Source organism: Elephantulus edwardii, unplaced genomic scaffold (genome assembly GCF_000299155.1).
Source record: "Elephantulus edwardii isolate Elephantulus edwardi_28Jun2011 unplaced genomic scaffold, EleEdw1.0 scaffold00269, whole genome shotgun sequence".
Classification (NCBI taxonomy): Eukaryota; Metazoa; Chordata; class Mammalia; order Macroscelidea; family Macroscelididae; genus Elephantulus; species Elephantulus edwardii.
This window is the reverse complement of record NW_006400019.1, coordinates 2,407,545-2,428,041: the sequence shown is the minus strand read 5'-3', so window position 1 is coordinate 2,428,041 and position 20,497 is coordinate 2,407,545. Positions and strand designations below refer to the sequence as shown.

General features: G+C 42.8%; 1 protein-coding gene across 3 annotated transcripts in view; it reads left to right on the top strand.

The window, feature by feature from the left end:
- The window catches only part of GAB3 (GRB2-associated binding protein 3), a 95,872-nt gene extending 75,992 nt beyond the window's left edge, over window positions 1-19,880 (top strand). For 2 of the 3 annotated variants that reach the window (XM_006899947.1, XM_006899946.1), the window contains exons 7-10: window positions 801-882; window positions 2,072-2,174; window positions 15,183-15,299; window positions 19,764-19,880. In XM_006899947.1, the coding sequence (XP_006900009.1) occupies window positions 801-882; window positions 2,072-2,174; window positions 15,183-15,299; window positions 19,764-19,880 (419 nt within the window). The remainder of the gene's footprint in view (window positions 1-800; window positions 883-2,071; window positions 2,175-15,182; window positions 15,300-19,763) is intronic. The other variant, XM_006899948.1, reaches the window with a different exon arrangement.
- The last annotated feature ends 617 nt before the right edge of the window (window positions 19,881-20,497 follow it).

Below are 20,497 nucleotides of genomic sequence, written 5' to 3'. Positions count from 1 at the left end.
CTGTCCCACAATCAGCACCCGGCCTGGTTTTCACTGCTGATATTGAGCTTCTCCACTGAGTCTTTCCACAAATGTAATCTCTTTGATTCCTATGCATGTCATCAGGTGAGATCCATGTGTATAGCCTGCGTTTATGTTTCTTATGCATAAGAAGCAGTTAAAATACCATGGCCTAGATCAGGAGCACCTTGGTCTTTAAAGTCCTGGTTCTTTAGCACTCTGGAGAAGTTCTTGACAGCTGATAGATGTTGTTATTATGTACTGCCTAGTTGGAGCCAACCAACTCATAGCTAATTTTCCAGTGATGATTTTTTTTAGAGGTTGTAAATTGCAAAGGAGCAAATGCTAGATTCGAGCTGCCTGCCTGCCTTTGGGTTGGCAGTGCGAGTCCTGACCACTAAGACACCAGAGCTCCCAGCTCTGATAAGAAGGGTAAATTTTTTTTTCCATTTTGGACCTGTTGGGTGTAAAGTCAACATTAGGAGTCTGAAAGGTGGGGACTTACGTCTGTTGTCTTCAACACCAAGTGCCTGGCATCTAGTGAATTGTCCATAAATGTGTTGAATAGGTGCATCTCCTCATTAGTTCCTGCAGCTGGTAAGATTTTCATTTACTCAGTGATTGTTCTCGCAACTCCCAGAGAGGCAGGAAAGTTTAAGACGGTGACATTCACACTGCCATTTGTGCTATTCATTAGAGTTGGTATGCTGAGAAAGGAGAATATCATAGTTTTACCATTCTTAAATTCTGGCCCTGCAGTCCTAAAAATGTCTCATTCTGGACATTGTGTTATTTTGTAGCACGACCACCTCCACTGGACCTCCGAAACCTCTCCAGCATCCGGGAGCACTCGTCCCTAACCCGGACACTCACTGTGCCATGGTAAGTCTTTGAGAGCTCACAGGAACCTCATTCCACATTCAGTGCTGACCACACCCTGCCTTCCTTACAATTCATTGAGTAGGGAGGCGGGTAAGGGCTGATTATAAACCACAAAGATCATGCCCAGCAACACTCGAATTCCGGACTATAGTTCCTAAGAAACTCTGGCTCAACTCAAGAAACAAACACCCCTGGCTCTTGATAATAACGCCTGCCCCTCCCTTAGCTTAGGCTAGCTCAAGCAGTCTTAGACGACAGGTACACATCCAGACTCCTGATGTTTACATTACACTCAACAGGTCCAAAATGGAACAATTTATCCTCTCATGTCTGCTCCTCCTTTTACCTTTGCTCATTTATCTTTCTTTACAGAATGTTTTCTCTGTCCTGGTAATCCTCATGGCCACAGATAGCCAAATGTTACAGTTCTACTACCATAGTGATATGCCCTTTCCCATCCCAGTTACGACTTCCTGGGAGAGAATCACGTTGTCCCTGCCCAAGTTCAGTCCAGAGGTAGGCTCAGTAGCAACACAATGGCTTCCAGAAGCTCACCAAGTGAAGGAAGGGAATTTTCCGTCAAGAAGGATTAGTTCACAAACTGGGCAGCTGAGTACCTAAAATACTTCAACATTCTCTCATTTCACTTTTTAGAAGTTCTGTTTTCAGAATCCAGAGCCTAATGTGGGAGTGTTCTGGTTCCATCTAAGTGTCACTTTCTAAAGTGAAAATCTGTGGTGTACTGTCTTTCCAGCCTTAGCTTCTGACTGTGGAGCACAACAGGAGTCTGTTTGCAATCAGTGTCCTTGTCTTATAAGAGGAACTGTCACACAGTGTTCCCCTACTTTTCCCTCTTACTTTGAATGGAAACAAGAGTGCCCAAAGGAATGTCTTTTGTGAGGCGATTTTTTTTCTTTTTTTGTGAAGCGATTTGGTGTGAAATCTCATGAGCTGTGTCGAATGTAGGACCTGGAAAATGCAGCATTTGAGAACTGGCAGTTATTGGCCCCACAGTCGGCCAGAAGCTGCTTGGTAGTCTCTGCTGCTCAGGAATCGCTTTGGCCAGAAGGAAGGAAGTTGTGTCTGGAAGGGGAGGGCTGAAGCCCCATGGGGCCCATGTCAGTTTCTGGCTGGCTTTCAGAACAGCTGTAGGACATTGCTTTGACCTCATCTGTATTTTTGTTCTTAGCAATCGGAGTAGCTTTCTCTCTCCAGAAAGAAGTGGTATTAATTCTGCAAGATTTTTTGCCAATCCTATTTCCAAGGAAGAGGAAGAATCCTACATCCAAATGGTAATTCTATACTCTGTACTCTTTATTCTTCATCTGAATACATACCCTTATAAGTTAATTTTAAAGAAAATATACCCTTAAGAAAGTCCTGTGCAATCTTAAAACAATCCCTTGTTTGTGAAATCAGGTTTTCTAGCCTGGGAACACATTGATTTGAAGCTGGTTTTCTTTCCTGCAATATTCAACTTCTCATAACATTCTGAGGCCCCAGTATTTCAAGAGAATGTAGAATGTCATGGGGAAATGGAAACGCTGTTCCTGATGCTGTGAGGTCCTGTTTGGCCCCCTTGGGTTGACAGCTCCCTAAATATCCAGAGTCTAGACTGTGACCACTCGTACCTGGAATGCCTCCTGTTCACTGCAGCATCACCTAACTTCCTGGTGACCCTGCCTGCTGACTCTAAACCTTTCTGGCGGACAGCTCACGAAATCCTGTGCTTGGGGAGAGGGGAAGATGAACGAGGGAGTGGCGGTGGAATGAGAGGACCTCAGTGCCAGAGGCTTTTGAGTGTGAGTGTCCCTTCTCATTCAGTTACTCGTGGCCGTAGAATTGGAACTGACCCCTAGCTGACCTCCTAGTGGGTTTTCAGAGGCTGTAAATCACATAGGAGGAGATTGCCCAAATTTCACCCGTGGAGCAGCTGGTGGAGTCAAACTGTGCCTTTGGGTTGGCAGAGCAACTCCTTACCCACTTGACCACCAGAACCTCATGATACTATTACAGGATCTGTCAGTAGACTTGAGAGTGGATAGACACTTGACATTTCTATTCTTTTGTTAACCATTTATCGCTTGAGTCCCATTCTCTGTTTCGTATCCTTCTCTCGTCACTTCTATTCTCTCTTTTTTTTGTTTTTTTTTCTGAATAGAGAAGAGAAGGGCATGGATTTTGAGGAGGAAGGGAGCTTTCAGCACCTCTGGCAACTCTCAGGCATGTTAGTGAGGACTGTTCATTCTTCAGTTTAGAAATGTGGGTAAACTCCAGAGAGAGCGTCCATTTGAACTATGGCATTTTAAAAAGACAAGACACTGAGATTATTCTGCACTCTGCCACATGCAGATAATAGACAATTTAAAAATCTCCAATGTCAAACCCTCATGAATCAAGAAAGGAATGCTTCCTTTTCCTTCTTTGTTTAATCACTTTTAATTTGCAAAAGTGCTATAAGTGCAGTTAACCACATGCAGATGGTAAGTGACTCATACACAAATCTACTGTCCTCTTCCCAATGTTTCTCAGACTTAGTCATGGCTCTTGGGGAAACTAGTAGAAGAAAGAACTCCTATAAAGGTTGCTCAACAGCTGTACTTTGTCTCCAGAGAAAGTTAAAGGAAGTAAATCTGAAATCTGATGGAAGGAAATGCAAAGTCGTCCAGACACCAGCACTTCATTTCTCATCTTTACGAAGACGAGTGTTTCATTAGCAACATGGTTTGGGATTGAATCCTTGCCTAACTTTATGCTTATTGACCATATTGTATGAAATACAAAGATCTTCTGTGGATCATTGACCTATCTCTTGTGCACATCTATGCAAGATGACACAATAGATTAATAGCCAAGGGTGATTCAGGCCAGGGTCTTTCCAGTTACTTGCTTTACATGTGAGAGCTGGAAAATGAATAAGGATGACAGAAAAAGATTGCTGTCTTTGAACTGTGGTGTTGGAGAAGAGCACTGGACATTGCCGCGGACTAGCCAAGGGAAGGGGAGAGCCGAGGATGAAGGACACAGAGAGGCTAAGACTGATGGTCAGTAGCAGTGTTTATTCTTGAAATTCAGTGTTATATTCTTTTGCAGTGAACAGAAAAACAGCTCAGCCTCAAGGCCAACAACACACTTGTTTTGATATCCCCACCACCTGCAAGATTACTTACTTTATTATCAGCAGCAAGCAAGGCCATCCGAATAGAGTCATTAGGGACATACCATTCTGTACATCCTTGCTTGGCCTTGGGGTTCAAGGAATGGTTAAACTTGTTTTTGCTCCCCTTCAAACATCTGCACATTTTAACCTGGCATAAAATGGCTACTTGCTTAAGATGGCTGCAGTATGGCCAACTTTTTAACATCCTACTTCCTTGAGTTGTTTTCTGTCAAGCAGATACTATAGCCAAAATGGAGTTAGTCTTGCTGGTCTTTTGGTACAGGGCTAATCTTACTTTACAAGTTAGCCAGGCTCCAACAGGACATCCCATGACAGCCAAAAGAATGAACAGATATGTCTTGGAGAGGGTGCAGCTGGAGTGCTCTTTGGAGGCAAGGTTGATGAGGCTTCCCCTCACGTACTTCAAGCATGCTGCCAGGAGGGGCTATTCCTTGGAGAGGGACATCATTCCTGGAAAGATAGGAGGTCAATGAAGAAGAGGAAGACTCTCGACCAGGTGGATTGACACGGTGACAGGTGAAATGGGCTCTAGTGTGTGAGGAAGTATGAGGATGACACAGGATTGAACAGGGTTCAGATTTGTTATTCATAGCGTCACTATGGGTTGTACTCAGCTGATGGCACCTAACAACAACAACACAACAGAAGATTAGTAAGTGAATATGCACAGTTGTTGTGAGACCATGCCACCCTTTTCTCCAGAATGTTGAAATCAGACTGTTGCTCTTGAGTCTAGAGATTAGAAGATTTTTCTCTGGGCTTTTGACAAACATAGATTTTATTTCCTCTCTCTTTGGTAGAACTTTCCTAAAATGTGCTGAAAATTATCCAAAAACGTTTGGAACAATATGTCAGCAGAGAACTGCCAGATGTGCAGGCTGGATTTAGAAGAGGTCGCGCGCGGTACTAGGGATATAATAGCTAATGATAGATGGATCTTAGCAGGAAGCAAAGAATACCAGAAGAATGTCTATCTGTGCTTCATTGACTATGCAAAGGCTTTTGACTATGTGGATCAAAAAAAACTATGGCTGACTCTGAGAAGAATGGGAATCCCAGAACACTTGATTGTGCTAATGCAAAACCTATACTTGGACCAAGAGGCAGTCATCAGAACAGAGCAGGGAGACACTGGATGGTTCAAAATGAAGAAAGGGGTCCGTCAGGGATGTATTTTGTCTCCATACCTTTTCAGTCTGTATGCAGAACAGATCATCTGAGACGCTGGGCTGTATGAAGAGGAATGTGGCATCAGGATTTGTGGAAGAATCTTCAACAACCTGCATTATGCAGATGATACAACCCTGCTCACTGAAACTGAGGAGGACCTGAAGCGCTTGCTGCAGAGGGTCAAGGACTGCAGTCTTCAATATGGATTGAAGCTCAATATCAAGAAAACAAAGATTCTCACCACTGGGCCAACTGGCAGCATCAGACAGTTTTAGTTTATTTGGTTTCACAGTCAGCACTCTTGGTAACAGCAGCCAGGAAATCAGGAGACAAATTGCATTGGCAAAGTCAGCTGTGAGGGACCTCTCAAGAATACTGAAGAGCAACGACGTCAGGCTGGAGATTAAGGTGCACCTGATCCGGGCTATAGTCTTTGCAGTTACGTGCTATGCATCAGAGAGTTGAACAGTGACTAGGCATGATAGAAAGAGAATTGATGCCTTTGAGCTGTGGTGCTGGAGAAGAGTGTTGAATATACCATGGACTACTAGGAGAACAAACGGTTTTGTCCTGGAGAGGGTGAAGCCAGAATATTCCCTAGAGTCAAGGATTCTGAAGCTTCATGTGACATACTTTGGGCATGTTGCAAGGAGGGACTGGTCCTTGGAGAGGGACAGCATGTTTGGGAGAGTGGAGGGACAGCACAGGAGAGGAAGACCCTCGATGAGATGGATCGATTCTGTGGTGGAGTGGTGGGAATGAGTGTGTTTGAGACAGCGAGGTTGGCACAGGATAGAACGGCGTTTAGGGCTCTTGTACATAGGGTTGCTATGAGTCGCAAAGGACTCGATGGCACATAACAACAACAACAACAACAATCACAGGCTAAGTTGTTGTTATGTGCTGTTGAGTCCGTTGTGACTCATAGCAACCCTCTGTGCAACAGCTCTGACCCCTGCTCTATCTAGTCCCAATTGTCTCTGGCACACCAATGCCCATTACCCCAGTCTCTGAGTCAATCCATCTCATTCAGGGTCTTCCTCTCTTGCACTGTCCTTCCCTCCACCCTTTCAAACATGAGGTCCCTCTCCAAAGACTGGTTCCTTCTTGCATCATGCAAAAATATGTCAGACAGAGCTTCAAAATCCTTGCCTTCAAGGAGCAGCCTGGTTTCACCCTCTCCAGGGAAGACCATTTTAGTTTGTTCTCTTAGCGGTCCTTGGTATGTTCAAGACTCTCCTCCAGTACCACAACTCAAAGGCATTGATTCTTCTTCTGCCATCCTTAGTCATTGTCCAGCTCTCTGATGCACAACAAGTAATAGCGAAGACTATGGCCTGGATCAGGCACACCTTAATCTATAGACTGACATTGTTACTTTTCAGCACTCTGGAGAGGTCCCGGACAGCAGATTTTCCCAATGCAATTCATCTTTTGATTTTCTGACTGATGGTGCCAAGAATGTAGATTGTGGTGGAGTCAAGCAAGCTGAAGCTGTTAACAATCTCATCTCTTCACTGTCTGTCATGGTGGTGCCAATTGGCCCAGTGGTGAGAATATTTTTTTTTCTTGATGTTGAGCCTCAGAGCTTCCTCAGTTTCAGCGAGCAGGGTTGTGTCATCTCCAGAAGAGACTCTGAATGTTACACTAGAGCACTGACAAGCCAAAGCAAAGGAAAGAAATCAAGAAGTTAATGGGCTGAATAGAAGATTTCAAAGAGCATTATGGAAGACAAATCAAAGTATTATAATGAAATATGAAAAGAGCTGGCGTTGGAAAAATAAAAAAGGCCAAACTCTCTTGGCACTTCTTAAGGTGAAGGAAGTGAAGAACAAATTCAAACCTCGAGTCGCAGCACTTCAGGATTCTGTGTGCAGAATGTTGAATGACCCAGGATGCATCAAAAGAAGATGGAAGGAGTACAGAGTCACAATACCAAGAAGAATTGGATGACACAATAATTTCATGAAAACATATGATCAAGAGGCAGTGCTGATGACGGAGGAAGTTCAAGCAGCTCTGAAGGAATTGGCAAAACACAAGTGAAATCTGGAGGACAACTACCTGGCCAACTGACTGGAAGAGATCCGTATTTATTCCCATTCCTAAAAAAGGTGACCTGACAGACTATGCAGATTATCTAATAATATCACATGCAAGTAAGAGCCTACTGAAGATTATCCAAGACCGACTGGGACAGTACATCAGTTGAGGACTCCCAGATGTTCAGGCGGGGTTTAGAAGAGGCGGTGGCATTAGAGACATGATAGCTAATGGATCTTGGCTGAAAGCAGAGTACCAGAAGGATATCTGTCTATCTGTGTTTTATTGACTGTACAAAGGCATTTGGCTGTGTGGATCACAACAAATTGTGGTTTAACCTTGAGGAGAATGGGAATCCCAGAACACTTGATTGAGCTTATGTGAAACTTATACTTGAACCAGGACACAGTCCTCAGAACAGAGCAGGGAAATATGGCACATGATTCAAAATTAGGATGGGTGTACTCCAGGGATGTGTTCTATTGCCACTCCTTTTCAATCTATATGCAGAACAGGTCATCTAGGAGGCTGGCTTGAGGAGGAGGAGTGTGGTCAACAGCCTGCATTATGCAGATGACAGGCTAAGTATTCACATTTAAGAGTGAAAGATTAAGCTTGATCCCAAACTTTGAATCCATGGATTTGTTTTCTTCTTCTGGTCGCTTTGGGATTAGCCTCCTGTGGCAGTTACCAGTTAGATGCTCTGAGTCCGTTCTGCTTGTGCTCAGTTTGGCGTCAGCCTTATATCTCTTTAGACCACTGTCATGGCCTCTGAATCAGTCCCTCTCAATAAAGAGCTGTGGCTTTTTTGCTGACCTTCTTTCTACTTTGGCAGTAAATTGGTCATTTGATTTCTTGATGGCAGCTTTTGTGAGTGTTGGCTTTTGATCCAAGTAAAATGAAATAATTGACAATTTCAGTATTTCCTCCGTTTCTCATGATGTTGCCTATTTATTAGTCTAATTGTGAAGATTAGTTTTCTTGATGGTGAGATGTAATCCATATTGATCTTTTGCAGCAAGGGTTTCAATTCCTTTTTACTTTCTGCAAGTAAGGTTGTTGTGTCATCTGATCTTCCTCCAGCCCTAATGCCACACTCTTCTTCATAGAGTCCAGCTTCTGGAATGATTTTCTCGGCACACAGATTGAATAGGTTTGGTGAAGGGATACACCCATCCTCCACATCCTACCTGATTTTAAACCATACAGTAGTTTTGTTTAAATGACGGCTTCTTTTGTCCATGTACAAATTTCTCACGAGCACAATTAAGTGCTCTGGGATTCCCATTCTTCTCAGTGTTATCCCTATAATTTACTTTGATCTACACAGTCAGCTGCCTTTGTATAATCAATAAGGCACAAGTAAACATCTGTCTAAGTTAGCTAGTGCTGTTGTAACACAGGCACCACAAGTGGATGGCTTTAACAAACAGTTACAAATGCGGAGGATCCCCGCAAAACTCTGTCTTCCTGTTGGTTCTGACGCATAGTGACCCCACTTTGAGTTTGCAGTGTGAGGAGACTGCCCACCGTGCTCCCTCAAAGCTACTGGTGGTTAGCAGTGCAGCTCGCTCCGCACCAGCGCAACTCCCTTTTGAAATTCAGGCTGCTAGCTCTAAGTGAGACCCACTCTGTCTCCATTGGCTGTGGAGTGTCCTCGTTTCCTTCAGCATCTGTGTGGTGGCCTCCTTGTGAAAGCTTCCTGAAACAGAGACCCGAACACTCTCCACTCTTCCTTTATCTAGTAAGAAGAAAGGTCTTGTATGTCACACCCTAGGAAAATTCCCTACACATCCATTAAGGCTTTGATAAGAGGAAATAACTTTATATTCTACCCTTAATCCTCTTATAATTATTTTCCTGATCAGATCATGATCAGATTACATAGTTTATATTTTATGTCATTATTGTTGTTGTTGTTAGGTGCCGTCAAGTCCCGTACAACTCATAGCGACCCTATGTACAATAGCCCTAAACGCTGCTCTATCCTGCGCCAATCTTACTGTCTCTGACATCCCTATCCCCATTGTCCCAGTCACTGAATCTCTCCACCTCATAGAGGGCCTTCCTCTCCTGCACTGTCCCTCGACCCTCCCAAGCATGAAGTCCTGCTCCAAAGACTGGTCTATCCTTGCAACATATCCAAAGTATGTCAGACAAAGCTTCAGAATCCTTGCCTCCAAGGAGCAGCCTGGTTCCACGCTCTCTAAGATGAACCTGTTTGTTCAGTAGTCCATGGTATATTCAGTAATCTTCTCCAACGCCACAGCTCAAAAGCATCAATTCTCCTTCTGTCATCCCTCGTCATGTCCAGCTCTCTGATGTGTAGCAAATGATTGCAAAGACCATGGTCTGTATCAGGTGCACCTTTGTCTCCCGACTGACATCATTGCTCTTCGGTACTTTAGAGAGGTCTCTGACAGAAGACTTTCACAATGAAATATGTCTGTCTTTTAATTTCCTGGCTGTTGGTGCCAAGAGCATAGATTGTGGAGCCAAGCAAACTAAAGCAGTTTGCAATCTTAATCTCTTCACCATCCATCATGGTGCTGCCAATCGCCCCCGTGGTGAGAATCTTTGTTTTCTTGGAAACAGACATCATGGTGGGAAATATGGAGGATCACTGAAAGAGAGGAAGACCCTTAAGAAGATAGATTAATACAGTGACTGTTGCAACGGGAATTCTACTTCAGGATAGATCTTAACATGTTCCTTTTTAACTGTGAATGCAACACCATTCTTCCGCAATTTTTCATTCTTAGCATAATAGATCATGATTGTCTGATTTACAGTGACCAATGCCAATACATATCAGCTCACTAATGTTGACATTTATGTGATCCATTTCCTTTTTTACAACTTCCAATATCCCTCGATTCATACTTCATATATTCCATATTCCAATTATTAATGAATGTGTGCGGCTGTTTCTCTTCATTTTTTAGTGACTTCCCATCTGGGTTCTACCTCTAATTCTATAGCTACCTGTTCCTCTATTGTTCATAGGGATTTTGAAGGCCTGTAATTTCAGAAGTGGATGGCCAGTCCTGCTTTCTAGTCTGTCCTAATCTGAGAGCTCTGCTGGAACCTGTCTACTGTGGGTGACCCTGCTGGCATGTGAAACACCTGTGGCATAGCTTCTAGCATCAGAGCAAACCACAATTACTGGTACAGCAAACTGACCGACAAGTGCTGTACTAATAAGAACAAATGATAAACTAGAGCATCAAGAAGTTGAAACAAAGGGAAGAGATGCTGAAGTAAAAGGAACAGAAGTTTTCAAAGGGCAATATGAGAAGCAAAGCAAGTATTATACTAGAATGTGCAAAGAGCTGGAGTTGGACAGTTAAAAGGAAGAATTCACTTGACATTTCTCAAGCTAAAAGAACTGAAGAACAAATTCAAGCCTTGAGTTGCAATACTGAGACAAAAAGACTATGGACAAAAATTTGAGCAATGCAGGAGACATCGAAAGAAGATGGAGGGAATAACTAGAGTCATTATACCAAAAATAATTGGTTAACACTGAAATATTCAGGAACTAGCATATGATAAAGTTGTTAAGTACTGTCAAGTCAGGTATGACTCAGCATTCCCTGTCATATTCTGTGTCATCCTCATGGTCTCTGACATTCTTGAGCCCATTGTTGAAGTCTCTGCAGTCCATCTCATTGAGGGTCTTACTCTCTTTTGCTGACCCTCTACCTGTCCAAGCATGATTTCTTCTCCCAAGAATAACCTCTCCTATCAATGTGTCCAAAGTATGTGAGAGGAAGCTTTCTCTTCCTTTCCTCCAAGGAGCATCCTGTCTGCATTTTCCCCAAGACATATCTGCTTGTTCTTTTGGAATTCCATGGGATAGTCAATACTGTTCTCAAATACCACAACTCAAAGGCATCAGTTTTTCCTTCTGTCATCTTTATTCATTATCCAGCTTTCAGATGCATAATAAGTGACTGAAAAGAGCATGGAAGATCTCAGTCTTCAAACTGATATCATAACTCTTCAGTAATTTGGGGAGGCATTAACTTGCACTGAAGGCATTGGCAAAAAATAAGGCCCTAGGAACATGGAATGCCAATTGACATTCAACTAACAGACATATCCTGTTTCAAATAAAAAACTAGCCCTGGAAAGTGCCTGACAGTCAGTGCCAGGGAATTTGGAAGACAGCTCTCTAGCCAACTGACTGGAGGAGATCCATATTTGTTCTCATTCTTAAGAAAGATGATCAAACAGAATGTGAAAATTATAGAACAGTATAATTAATACTTGTTGTTGTTATGTACTGTCAAGTTGCTTGCGACTCATTGTGACCCTACGTACAACAGCTCAGAACTCTGCTGTCTTGAGCCAACTTTATTGTCTCTGACACACCTATCCCCATTACCCCAGTCACTGAGCCAATCCATCTCATCCAGGGTCTTCCCCTCCTGCGCTGTCCCTCCACCCTCCCAAACATGACGCCCCTCTCCAAGGACTGGTCCCTTCTGGCAACATGTCCAAAGTATGTCAGGCGAAGCTTCAGAATCCTTGCCTCCAAGGAGTAGCCTGATTTCACCCTCTCCAGGATGAATCTGTCTGTTCTCCTAGCAGTCCATGGTATATTCAGTACTCTTCTCCAGCACCACAGCTCAAAGGCATCAATTCTCCTTCTATCATCCCTAGTCATTGTCCAGCTTTCTGATGCATAGAAATTAATCACAAAAGACTATGGCCTGGATCAGGCACACCATAATCTCCAGACTGCCATAATTGCTCCTCAGTACTCTGGAGAGGTCCCTAACAGCAGACTTTCCCAAGGTAATTAGTCTTGGCTGCTGGTACCAAGAGTGCTGATTATGGAGGCAAGCAAACTGAAGCTGTTAACAATTTCAGTCTCTTCACTCTGTATCTTGATGCTGCAAATTGGCCCAGTGGTGAAAATTTTTGTGTGGTTTTGTTTTGGTTTTTTTTATATTGAGCTTCAGTCCATATTTAAGGCTACAGCAGATGGCTCAGGGCCTCTTCCATTTTGGCAAGCAAGATTGTATCATCTGCATAACACAGGTTGTTGATGAATCTTCCTCCAGTCCTGATAACACATTCCTCCTCATAGAGCTTAGCCTACTGGATGATCTGTTCTGCATGTAGTTTGAAAAGGTGTGGAGACAGGATGCATCTCTGGCCTACACACTTAAAGACATATCTGTTTATTCTTTTCGCAGTCCATGGGTTATTCAGTAATCTCCTTCAGCACCACAACTCAAATGCACAAATTCTTCTTCTGTCATCCCGAGTCATTGTTCAGCTCTCAGATGCACAGCAGGTGCTTGAAAAGACCATACTCTGAATCAGACACACCTTAGTCCTTAAACTAACACCATTGCTCACAGTAATTTGAAGAGATCCCTGACTTGTCCAGTGTAAAATGTCTCCTCATCTCCTGACTGCTGGTACCAAGTGTATTGATTGTGGATCCAACTACTTGTTTTGAGTACAGTCTAGTAATTTCTGACACATAGTGACTGTGTGTGAGAGAGTAGAGCTATAATTTTTACAGAAACAGAGAAGCTGGGTGTGTTTGAACTGCTAGCTTTTTAGTTAGCTCTTTGTGCTGCCAGGGCTTCCGTTTACAATTTAAAATTGAGATGGGTTATTTGCAGTGCACATGTATAACAAATGATTAGTCTCCAGAATATATGAACTATGGAGTATAAATAAGAAAAAGAAAATAATAAAAATGGACCAAAAATGGAACAGTTGCTTCACAATGAATAAGTAACTTTTAAGCATACAAAAATGCCTGGCCTAATTAATCAATGGAATGGAAAATAAAACTATAATATTTTTTCCCTGTCTAGTGGACAGAAATTGATGCCACCAAGCCCAAGGTGGGTGATTTTAATCTGTAGCACTCAGGCCTGGTTTTAATTGTTTTTCGTCAAACATCCTTCTAGGTGGTATAGCGCTGGTCTGTGCATTGCTGTACAGAGGTCACTCATGGTTGCTGTGAAGCTGAACACTGTGACCCTCATGTGTCAAATGTGATAATGGTTATGCATAGCGAACAGTGTTTGCTAGAGCTTCCCTATTAAAACAAGCTTGGAAGCAGGAGTGGCATCCACTTCTGAAATAGCTTGCCTCTGGAAACCCTGTGAACATGGAGAAATGATGAGAGTTACACAGGTGTTCAGGTCTTTCATTCATAGGGTTGCTATGAGTTGTCTGTGACTCGATGGCACTTAACAACAACAAAAACAACAACAACATCAATAAAGTAATATTTTACAAAAGTCAAAACATTAGATGTGAGTCAGATAGTACCAAGTGTTGACCAGAATATAGAACAATAGGAGCTCTTATATGTGTGTATTGGTCCAACCACGCTGAGACGTGAAGAAGGAACAGTAGTTGGAAAATATGGGTTTGGTGATAGAAATGAGGCTGGAAATAGACGGGTTGAATTTTCTATTTAAAGTGATTTGTTCATTGCAAATACCTTGTATAAAAAACACAAACGGTGACTTTACACATGGATCTTACCTGGTGGGCTGATAGGAATAAGATTGACTACATCTGTGGAAGGAATCGTTGGAGGAGCACAGTATCAGCAGTCAAAACTAGGCCAGGGGCAGACTGGGGGGGGGTTCAGGATTTTTTTTGTTGGTTGTATTTTTTTTTATTGACTTGCATACAAAGTTTGTATACATTTTGTTTCACACTATTCTCCATTCACACCATGTTTCATACAATCATTCTCATACATTATGTTTTATAAAATCAATCACCATTGGACCTTGCCCATCATTGCCCTGTCTTTTCACCCGGATTCTTCCCCTTTCCTTGCCCCCTCCCTCCACCCACCAAACTGGACAACCCTGTGGTTTCACCCCTACCCATGCTCAGCCTCCCCCCCTTGAGTTCCTATACATTTTACTAGTTATCCTTCTATTTTTACAATAATGGTCTTATATGTATCAGTTTTACTAAATAATACAAAACCGTTTTCCAAAGGACCTAGGTGAGGAGAAAACGAGACCTAAATGGTGTTGGCTGCGTTCCAGTTTTCCAGCCAGCTGATGAGTCATGGGCACCTGTTGCACTGTGTTCAAATTGTTTACGTATGTGACTGGGATTCGAACTCATTGCTTTTGGGTAGAACTGACTCAGACCACCCTTCCTTCAGCAGGAGGAGAGGGATGGCTTAGCAGCAGAACTCCCTCCAGACACCACTGTCAGAGCTTTTTGGATGTGAGAGAAAGCCTTAAATACATGTGTGAAAGCTTTGTTAGAATGTCAGCAAGTGAAGTTGCTATTTTAAAGATCTAACCTGGTGGCTTAGTGGTAAAGAGTCACAGTGCCAATCAAAAGGCATACAATTCAAACCTATCAACTGCTATGCGGGAGACGGAAGGGCAGTCTCCTCCCACGTAACTAACTGCTCTGCAGACTTGCTGGAGAGTCAGCTGGGAGTTGTTTTGACTCAACAGTACAGATCAATCACCACCTCCGCAGAAGGGGGCTCTTCGGCGCCTCGTGGGCAGGGGGTTGCACTGGTACTCCGAAGACGCCACGTCTCACGCGGCATGAATCTACCAGCTGCTCCACGGGAGAAAGGTGGGCAGTCTCCTCCCATTCCATTTACACCTTCAGAGAACTTACAGAAAGCTCTGCTATGAGTCAGTGCTGCCTTGACAGCAATGAGTTTGAGTTAATCTCAGCAGGACAATTAATTGGCAAACTGTTCCCATAGTGAGTAATAGGATAATTCCACAAAGGTGGTTGAATTAGCTATGTTGTAGAATCAGTTACGGTTCTTGATCAGCTATACAGTCTTGCCTCCTAAACTGTCACTGACCACTCAGTTGTGCTGTGATGTCAGGTCAGAAACCACAGACTTCAGTACTGTGCTATTGATTCCCAGCAGGAACACAGACAAGCCAACTCCATGAGCATTGGTGCGTTTACGTGGACACAGCAATTCAGCCTGGATTACTTAGCTCTGGACTTTAATTCTGCATCACCAGCACCTGTACAGAAGGTATGGGGTGGGGTGGGTGTGTGTGTGTGTGTGTGTGTGTGTGTGTGTGTGTGTGTGTGTGTCTGAGAATTCCCTAGTGATTATATTTGTTTATATTTTTCTAATTTCTTAAGTCAGTCATGCATGTTCTTGTGAGAAAAATTTTTAAATGCAGACATGTATCAAAAAGAATATTAAAATAATCCAAATCTTGTGGTTTAGAGAGGTGGATATCCTGGTGTTTTTTGTTCTAGGACATGTTTTGTGTATACCCATGAATATGTTAAATTCCTGTCCTTCAAAATTTAGAGTTAGAAAATTTTCTTACTCGGAGAAAGAAGGGCACTAAAAGTAGAGGAAGGACTTTCTTAGGAAACAGTTCATTGACCAGTTTGGTAATAAATCAGGGAATGATGAAAGAATTCCTTAATTGAGACTGGCAAGTTAGTGAAGGATCTTGTATGCCAGATTGGACAGTTCTAACTCCTTTGGGCACTGTTCTCATCTATAAAGTGGGAATAAGAAATAACATCTAATTCGAAGGGCAATTGTTGTTGTTGTTATGTGTTATTGAGTCAGCAGCAACTCATAGTGACCCTGTGGACAATAGCTCTGAGCCCTGCCCTGTCCTGAGCCAGTTTCACTGACTCTGACACGCCTACCTCCATTACCCCAGTTACTGGGTCAATCCATCTCATCAGGGGTCTTCCTCTCCTGTGCCATCACTCCACCTTTCCAAGCATGATGTCCTTCACCAAGGACTGATCCCTTCTGGCAACATGCCCAAAGAATGTAAGACAGAGCCTCAAAATCCTTGCATCCAAGGAGCAGCCTCATTTCACCCTCTCCAAGACAGATCTGTTTGTTCTCTTAACAATCCATGGGGTATTCAGTACTCTTCTCCAGCACCACAACTCAAAGGCATCAATTCTTCTTCTGTCATCCTTATTCACTGTCCAGTTCTCTGATGCATAACAAGTGATTGCAAAGACCATGGCCTGTATCAGACGCACCTTAGTCTCCAGAGAGACACCGTTGCTCTTGAGTACTTTAGAGAGGTCCCTAACAGCAGACTTTCCCATCGCAATACGTTTTTTTATTTCCTGGCTGCTGGTGCCAAGAGTGTTGACCGTGGAGCCAAGCAAACTGAAGCTGTGAACAGTCTCAATCTCTTTGCCATCCATCCTGATGCAGCAAATTTGTCCAGTGGTGAGAATCTTTGTCTTCTTGACATTGAGCCTCAGTCCATACTGAAGGCTGCACTCCTTGACCCTCTGCAGCAAGTGCATGAGGTCCTCCTCAGTTTCAGCAAGCAGGGTTGTGTCATCTGCATAATGCAGGTTCTTGACGATTCTTCCATCAATCCCGATGCCACATTCCTCCTCATGCAGCCCAGCGTCTCGGAGGATCTGTTCTGCATACAGATTGAAAAGGTATGGAGACAAAATACGTCCCTGACGGACGCCTTTCTTGATTTTGAACCATCCAGTGTCTCCCTACTCTGTTCTGACGACTGCCTCTTGGTCCATGTATAGGTTTTGCATTAGCACGATCAAGTGTTCTGGGATTCCCATTCTTCTCAGAGTCAGCCACAGTTTGCTGTGATCCACACAGTCAAAAGCCTTTGCATGGTCAATGAAGCACAGACATTCTTCTGGTAGTCTCTGCTTTCTGCCAAGATCCATCTTACATTAGCCATAATATCCTTAGTACCGTGGCCTCTTCTAAACCCAGCCTGCATGTCTGGTAGTTCTCTGTTGATGTGATGTTCCAGTCATTTTTGTATAATCTTAAGCAGAGTCTTGCTTGCATGTGATATTAATGATATTGTTCAATAATTTCCACACTCTGTTGGATTACCTTTCTTTGGAATGGGAACAATATCGATCTCTTCCAGTCAGTTGGCCAGCTGGCTGTTCTCCAGATTTCTTGGCACAACTTGTTGAGCACATTTGGGGTGTTTGTTGAAATATGTCAGTTGGTATGCCGTCAACTCCTGGAGCCTTGTTTTTTGCCAATTATTTCAGAGCAGCTTGAACTTCTTCATTCGTCACCACATGCGAGTAAGGATTAAATAATACATGTAAGTTATTACAGTCATCATCTAGGATCACTTGCTACATATCAGTGGATGGTAAGTAGTGGGCGGCAGATTATGTGTGATGCATTATCACTTGACAACAAAAGCAATTTATGGGATATAACTTATAATATGATTCCATTCAGAAACATACAGACACTAAAAAAGTGTCTAGAATACGTACCCCATTTCTTTTTTTTATTGTACCCCATTTCTTGATGACTAAAGTACTTCTTCTTCAGTTTTAATGTCATCACAGAATCCTAAGTAGACATTCAAGAAAGCCTACTCAGAAAGAAGCATTGAATGAGTCAGATTTGCAAACAAACTCCCAGTTAATGACTTACAGTAACAAAAGTTTTTCCAGGTTTGGCTCATATACTGTCCAGTCCTATTCATGGGGTTTTCAAGACCCCAGTATTTCCAAAGTGGACTGCCAGCTCTTCTTCCTGGAAGCTCCACTGAAGCCTGTCCACCTTGGATAGATTGCTGGTGTTTGACACGCCATTGCCATAACTACCAGCATCACAGCCTCATATACAAGTAAATCTTGCTGAAGATTATTAAAAGGCAGCTTGAGTACTACATTAGAAAACTGCTAGATATTCAAGCTAGTATTAGAAGAGGCAATGCATGAGGAATATCATTGCTGATGTCAGATAGCTCTTGGCTAAAAGAGAGTATTGGAGAAGTGTCTATTTGTGTCTTATTGACTATGCAAATGCATTTGACTGTATGGATCACCAAAGACATTGAAAAAAATGGGAATTTCAGAATACTTAATTATTATACTTACTTATACAAAATCATACCTAGGCTAAGCTGTTGTCCAGACAGAGTCAGGGAGCAATGTATGGTTTAAAATGAGAAAAGTTGTGTGTCAAGGTAGTATCCTTTCTCCATACATATTCAGTCTGTATGCTGAGCAATTAATTTGAGAAACTGGACTATATGAAAAAGAATTTGGCCTCAAGATTGGAGGAAAACTCATCAACAACCTTTGTTATACAGATGACAGAACCTTGCTTGCCAAAAGTAAGGTGGACTTGAAGTGCTTGCTGCAGATGATAAAGAATGACAGCCTTCAATATTAGTCACACCTCAATGTCATTACACCTCATAGAAAACATGATGATAAATGGAGAAAAGATAAATGGAGCTGTCAAGGATTTCATTGGCTTTAGATCACCATCGATATCCATGGGAGCAACAGTCAAAGATTCTAACATGATACATTGAGCAAATCTGCTAAAGACCTCTTTAAAGTGCTAAGGAGAAAGGATGTCACTATGAAGACTGAAGTGTGTCTGACTAAAGCTGTGGTGTTTTCAATTGCTTCAATCTCATGTGAAAATTAGACAATGAAACAATTTTTCTTTTACTTTTCAAAGAGAAGAGCATACTGTGGGGGGGTAGGCAGCTGGGCAGGGAGAAAAGTGCAACAATGAATGAATGGAAATCCAAAGTCTCTGTAAACTTTCATTAAAATTAATAATAAAAAATGAAAAAAAAGAAAGTTAGACAATGAATAAGGAAGACTGAAAAAAAGAAATTTTAAAAAAGACGCTTTTAAATCACCATGTATTGCACTCCTAACCAAAATGCTGGTCTCCAGTGGCTCAACTATCTAGCTGCTTGAGGGAGAAATATAATCAGTCTCTCCTTGTTAAAATTAGCAAGCTCAGCTTCATGGTAGGTTGCTTTAAATTAGAGGCAACTTGATGGCAGTGAGTGAGTGATGAGTGAAAAGAACGAACAAATACGCAACCAGAGTGTTCTTTAGAGCCACGAATGGTGAGGATTCATTTACTGTGGGCATGTTGGTAGGAGAAGCCAGTCCTTGAAAATAGAACATGATGCTTTGAAAAGTGGAGGAGCAGCAGAAAAGAAGGCCGTCAGTGAGCAGAATTGACACAAGGATTGCAGTAACGTGGTTAAGCACAGCCGACCTTGCGAGGGCCAGGCAGGGGTTCAGTCTGTTGTATGGAGGGTTGCTGTGTGCAGGAATTCACTTGAAGGCATCTACCAACCACTGGCCACTTGAGGCTGGGAAGCTCTGCTCCAAGTTGTCTTCCATCCAGGGAAGACATGCTCATCTGAGGCAAGCTTGTCTTGAAGCAGAGGAAGAGGAGGTACTGTGATGCCTCTCTCCTCTCCTTTGGAGTGGTACAGGTCTCGTCCACTCATTATGTTGGTTAAAGCAAGTGAAATTGCATCAGCAAAGTCAAAGGGCAGAGTGTGTGACATATTGATATCCATACACACAAAGTGCAGTTCTTGCTGTGGAAGGTCACAGTATGCAGGCACGGCAAATATTTAGCCATGGTGTGTAATCCATAGCATGCACACCTTTTCCTGAGACTTCCACTAGATGTAATGAAAACTCTTTTGTTCTATCTTTGCAGAAACCTTTTCTTTCAGAAGAACAAAGAGTAGACTATGTCCAAGTGGATGAGCAGAAGACACAGGCTCTGCAGAGCACTAAGCAGGAGTGGACTGATGAGAGGCAATCCAAAGTGTGAGGGTGGCCTCCGGCATGTGTCTGAGTCCAAGGAGTTGGGGCTGAGGATGAATTTTGCACTAGACCCACATTGTTGATCAACAAAGGTTAAAACCGTAAAACAATGAATGTTTTCCATGATCTTGAGAAGAAACTTGAGCTTATATGCTTTACTGAAGAAGAGAAAGGGGCACTGACCCCCCAGAGAACAATCTGTGAGTGCCCAGCCCTTTGGCTTTCCCTGCTACAGCAGTCCCTTCTCTCCAGCCACAGTGAGATGTCATCCTCCACAGTAGGATACATATTGCAAGCTCTGTGCATTCAGGCAGGGTAGTAACTGTCTAAATGGACCTTTGGAGAACATTTTTACTAGAGTGTGGTTAAAAACTTCTGAATGGAGTATTTGGAGAATATATTTGAGCCAGTATTGCTACCAAGAGAATGACATTTTTACTCCACCAGCTGGCATTCTGACTCTTTGCCTGTGTGTAGATTGGAATCCTGACTTATCCTCGCTAAAGAGGCCCCTGAGGCCATTTTATCCTAAGCCTGGCGGTGATCACAGCTTCCTGATTCCAAAGACTCCAGCAGATGAAGAAAGACACTTCAAGGTGATGGGGCAGTGAGTCTCAGGCTGAC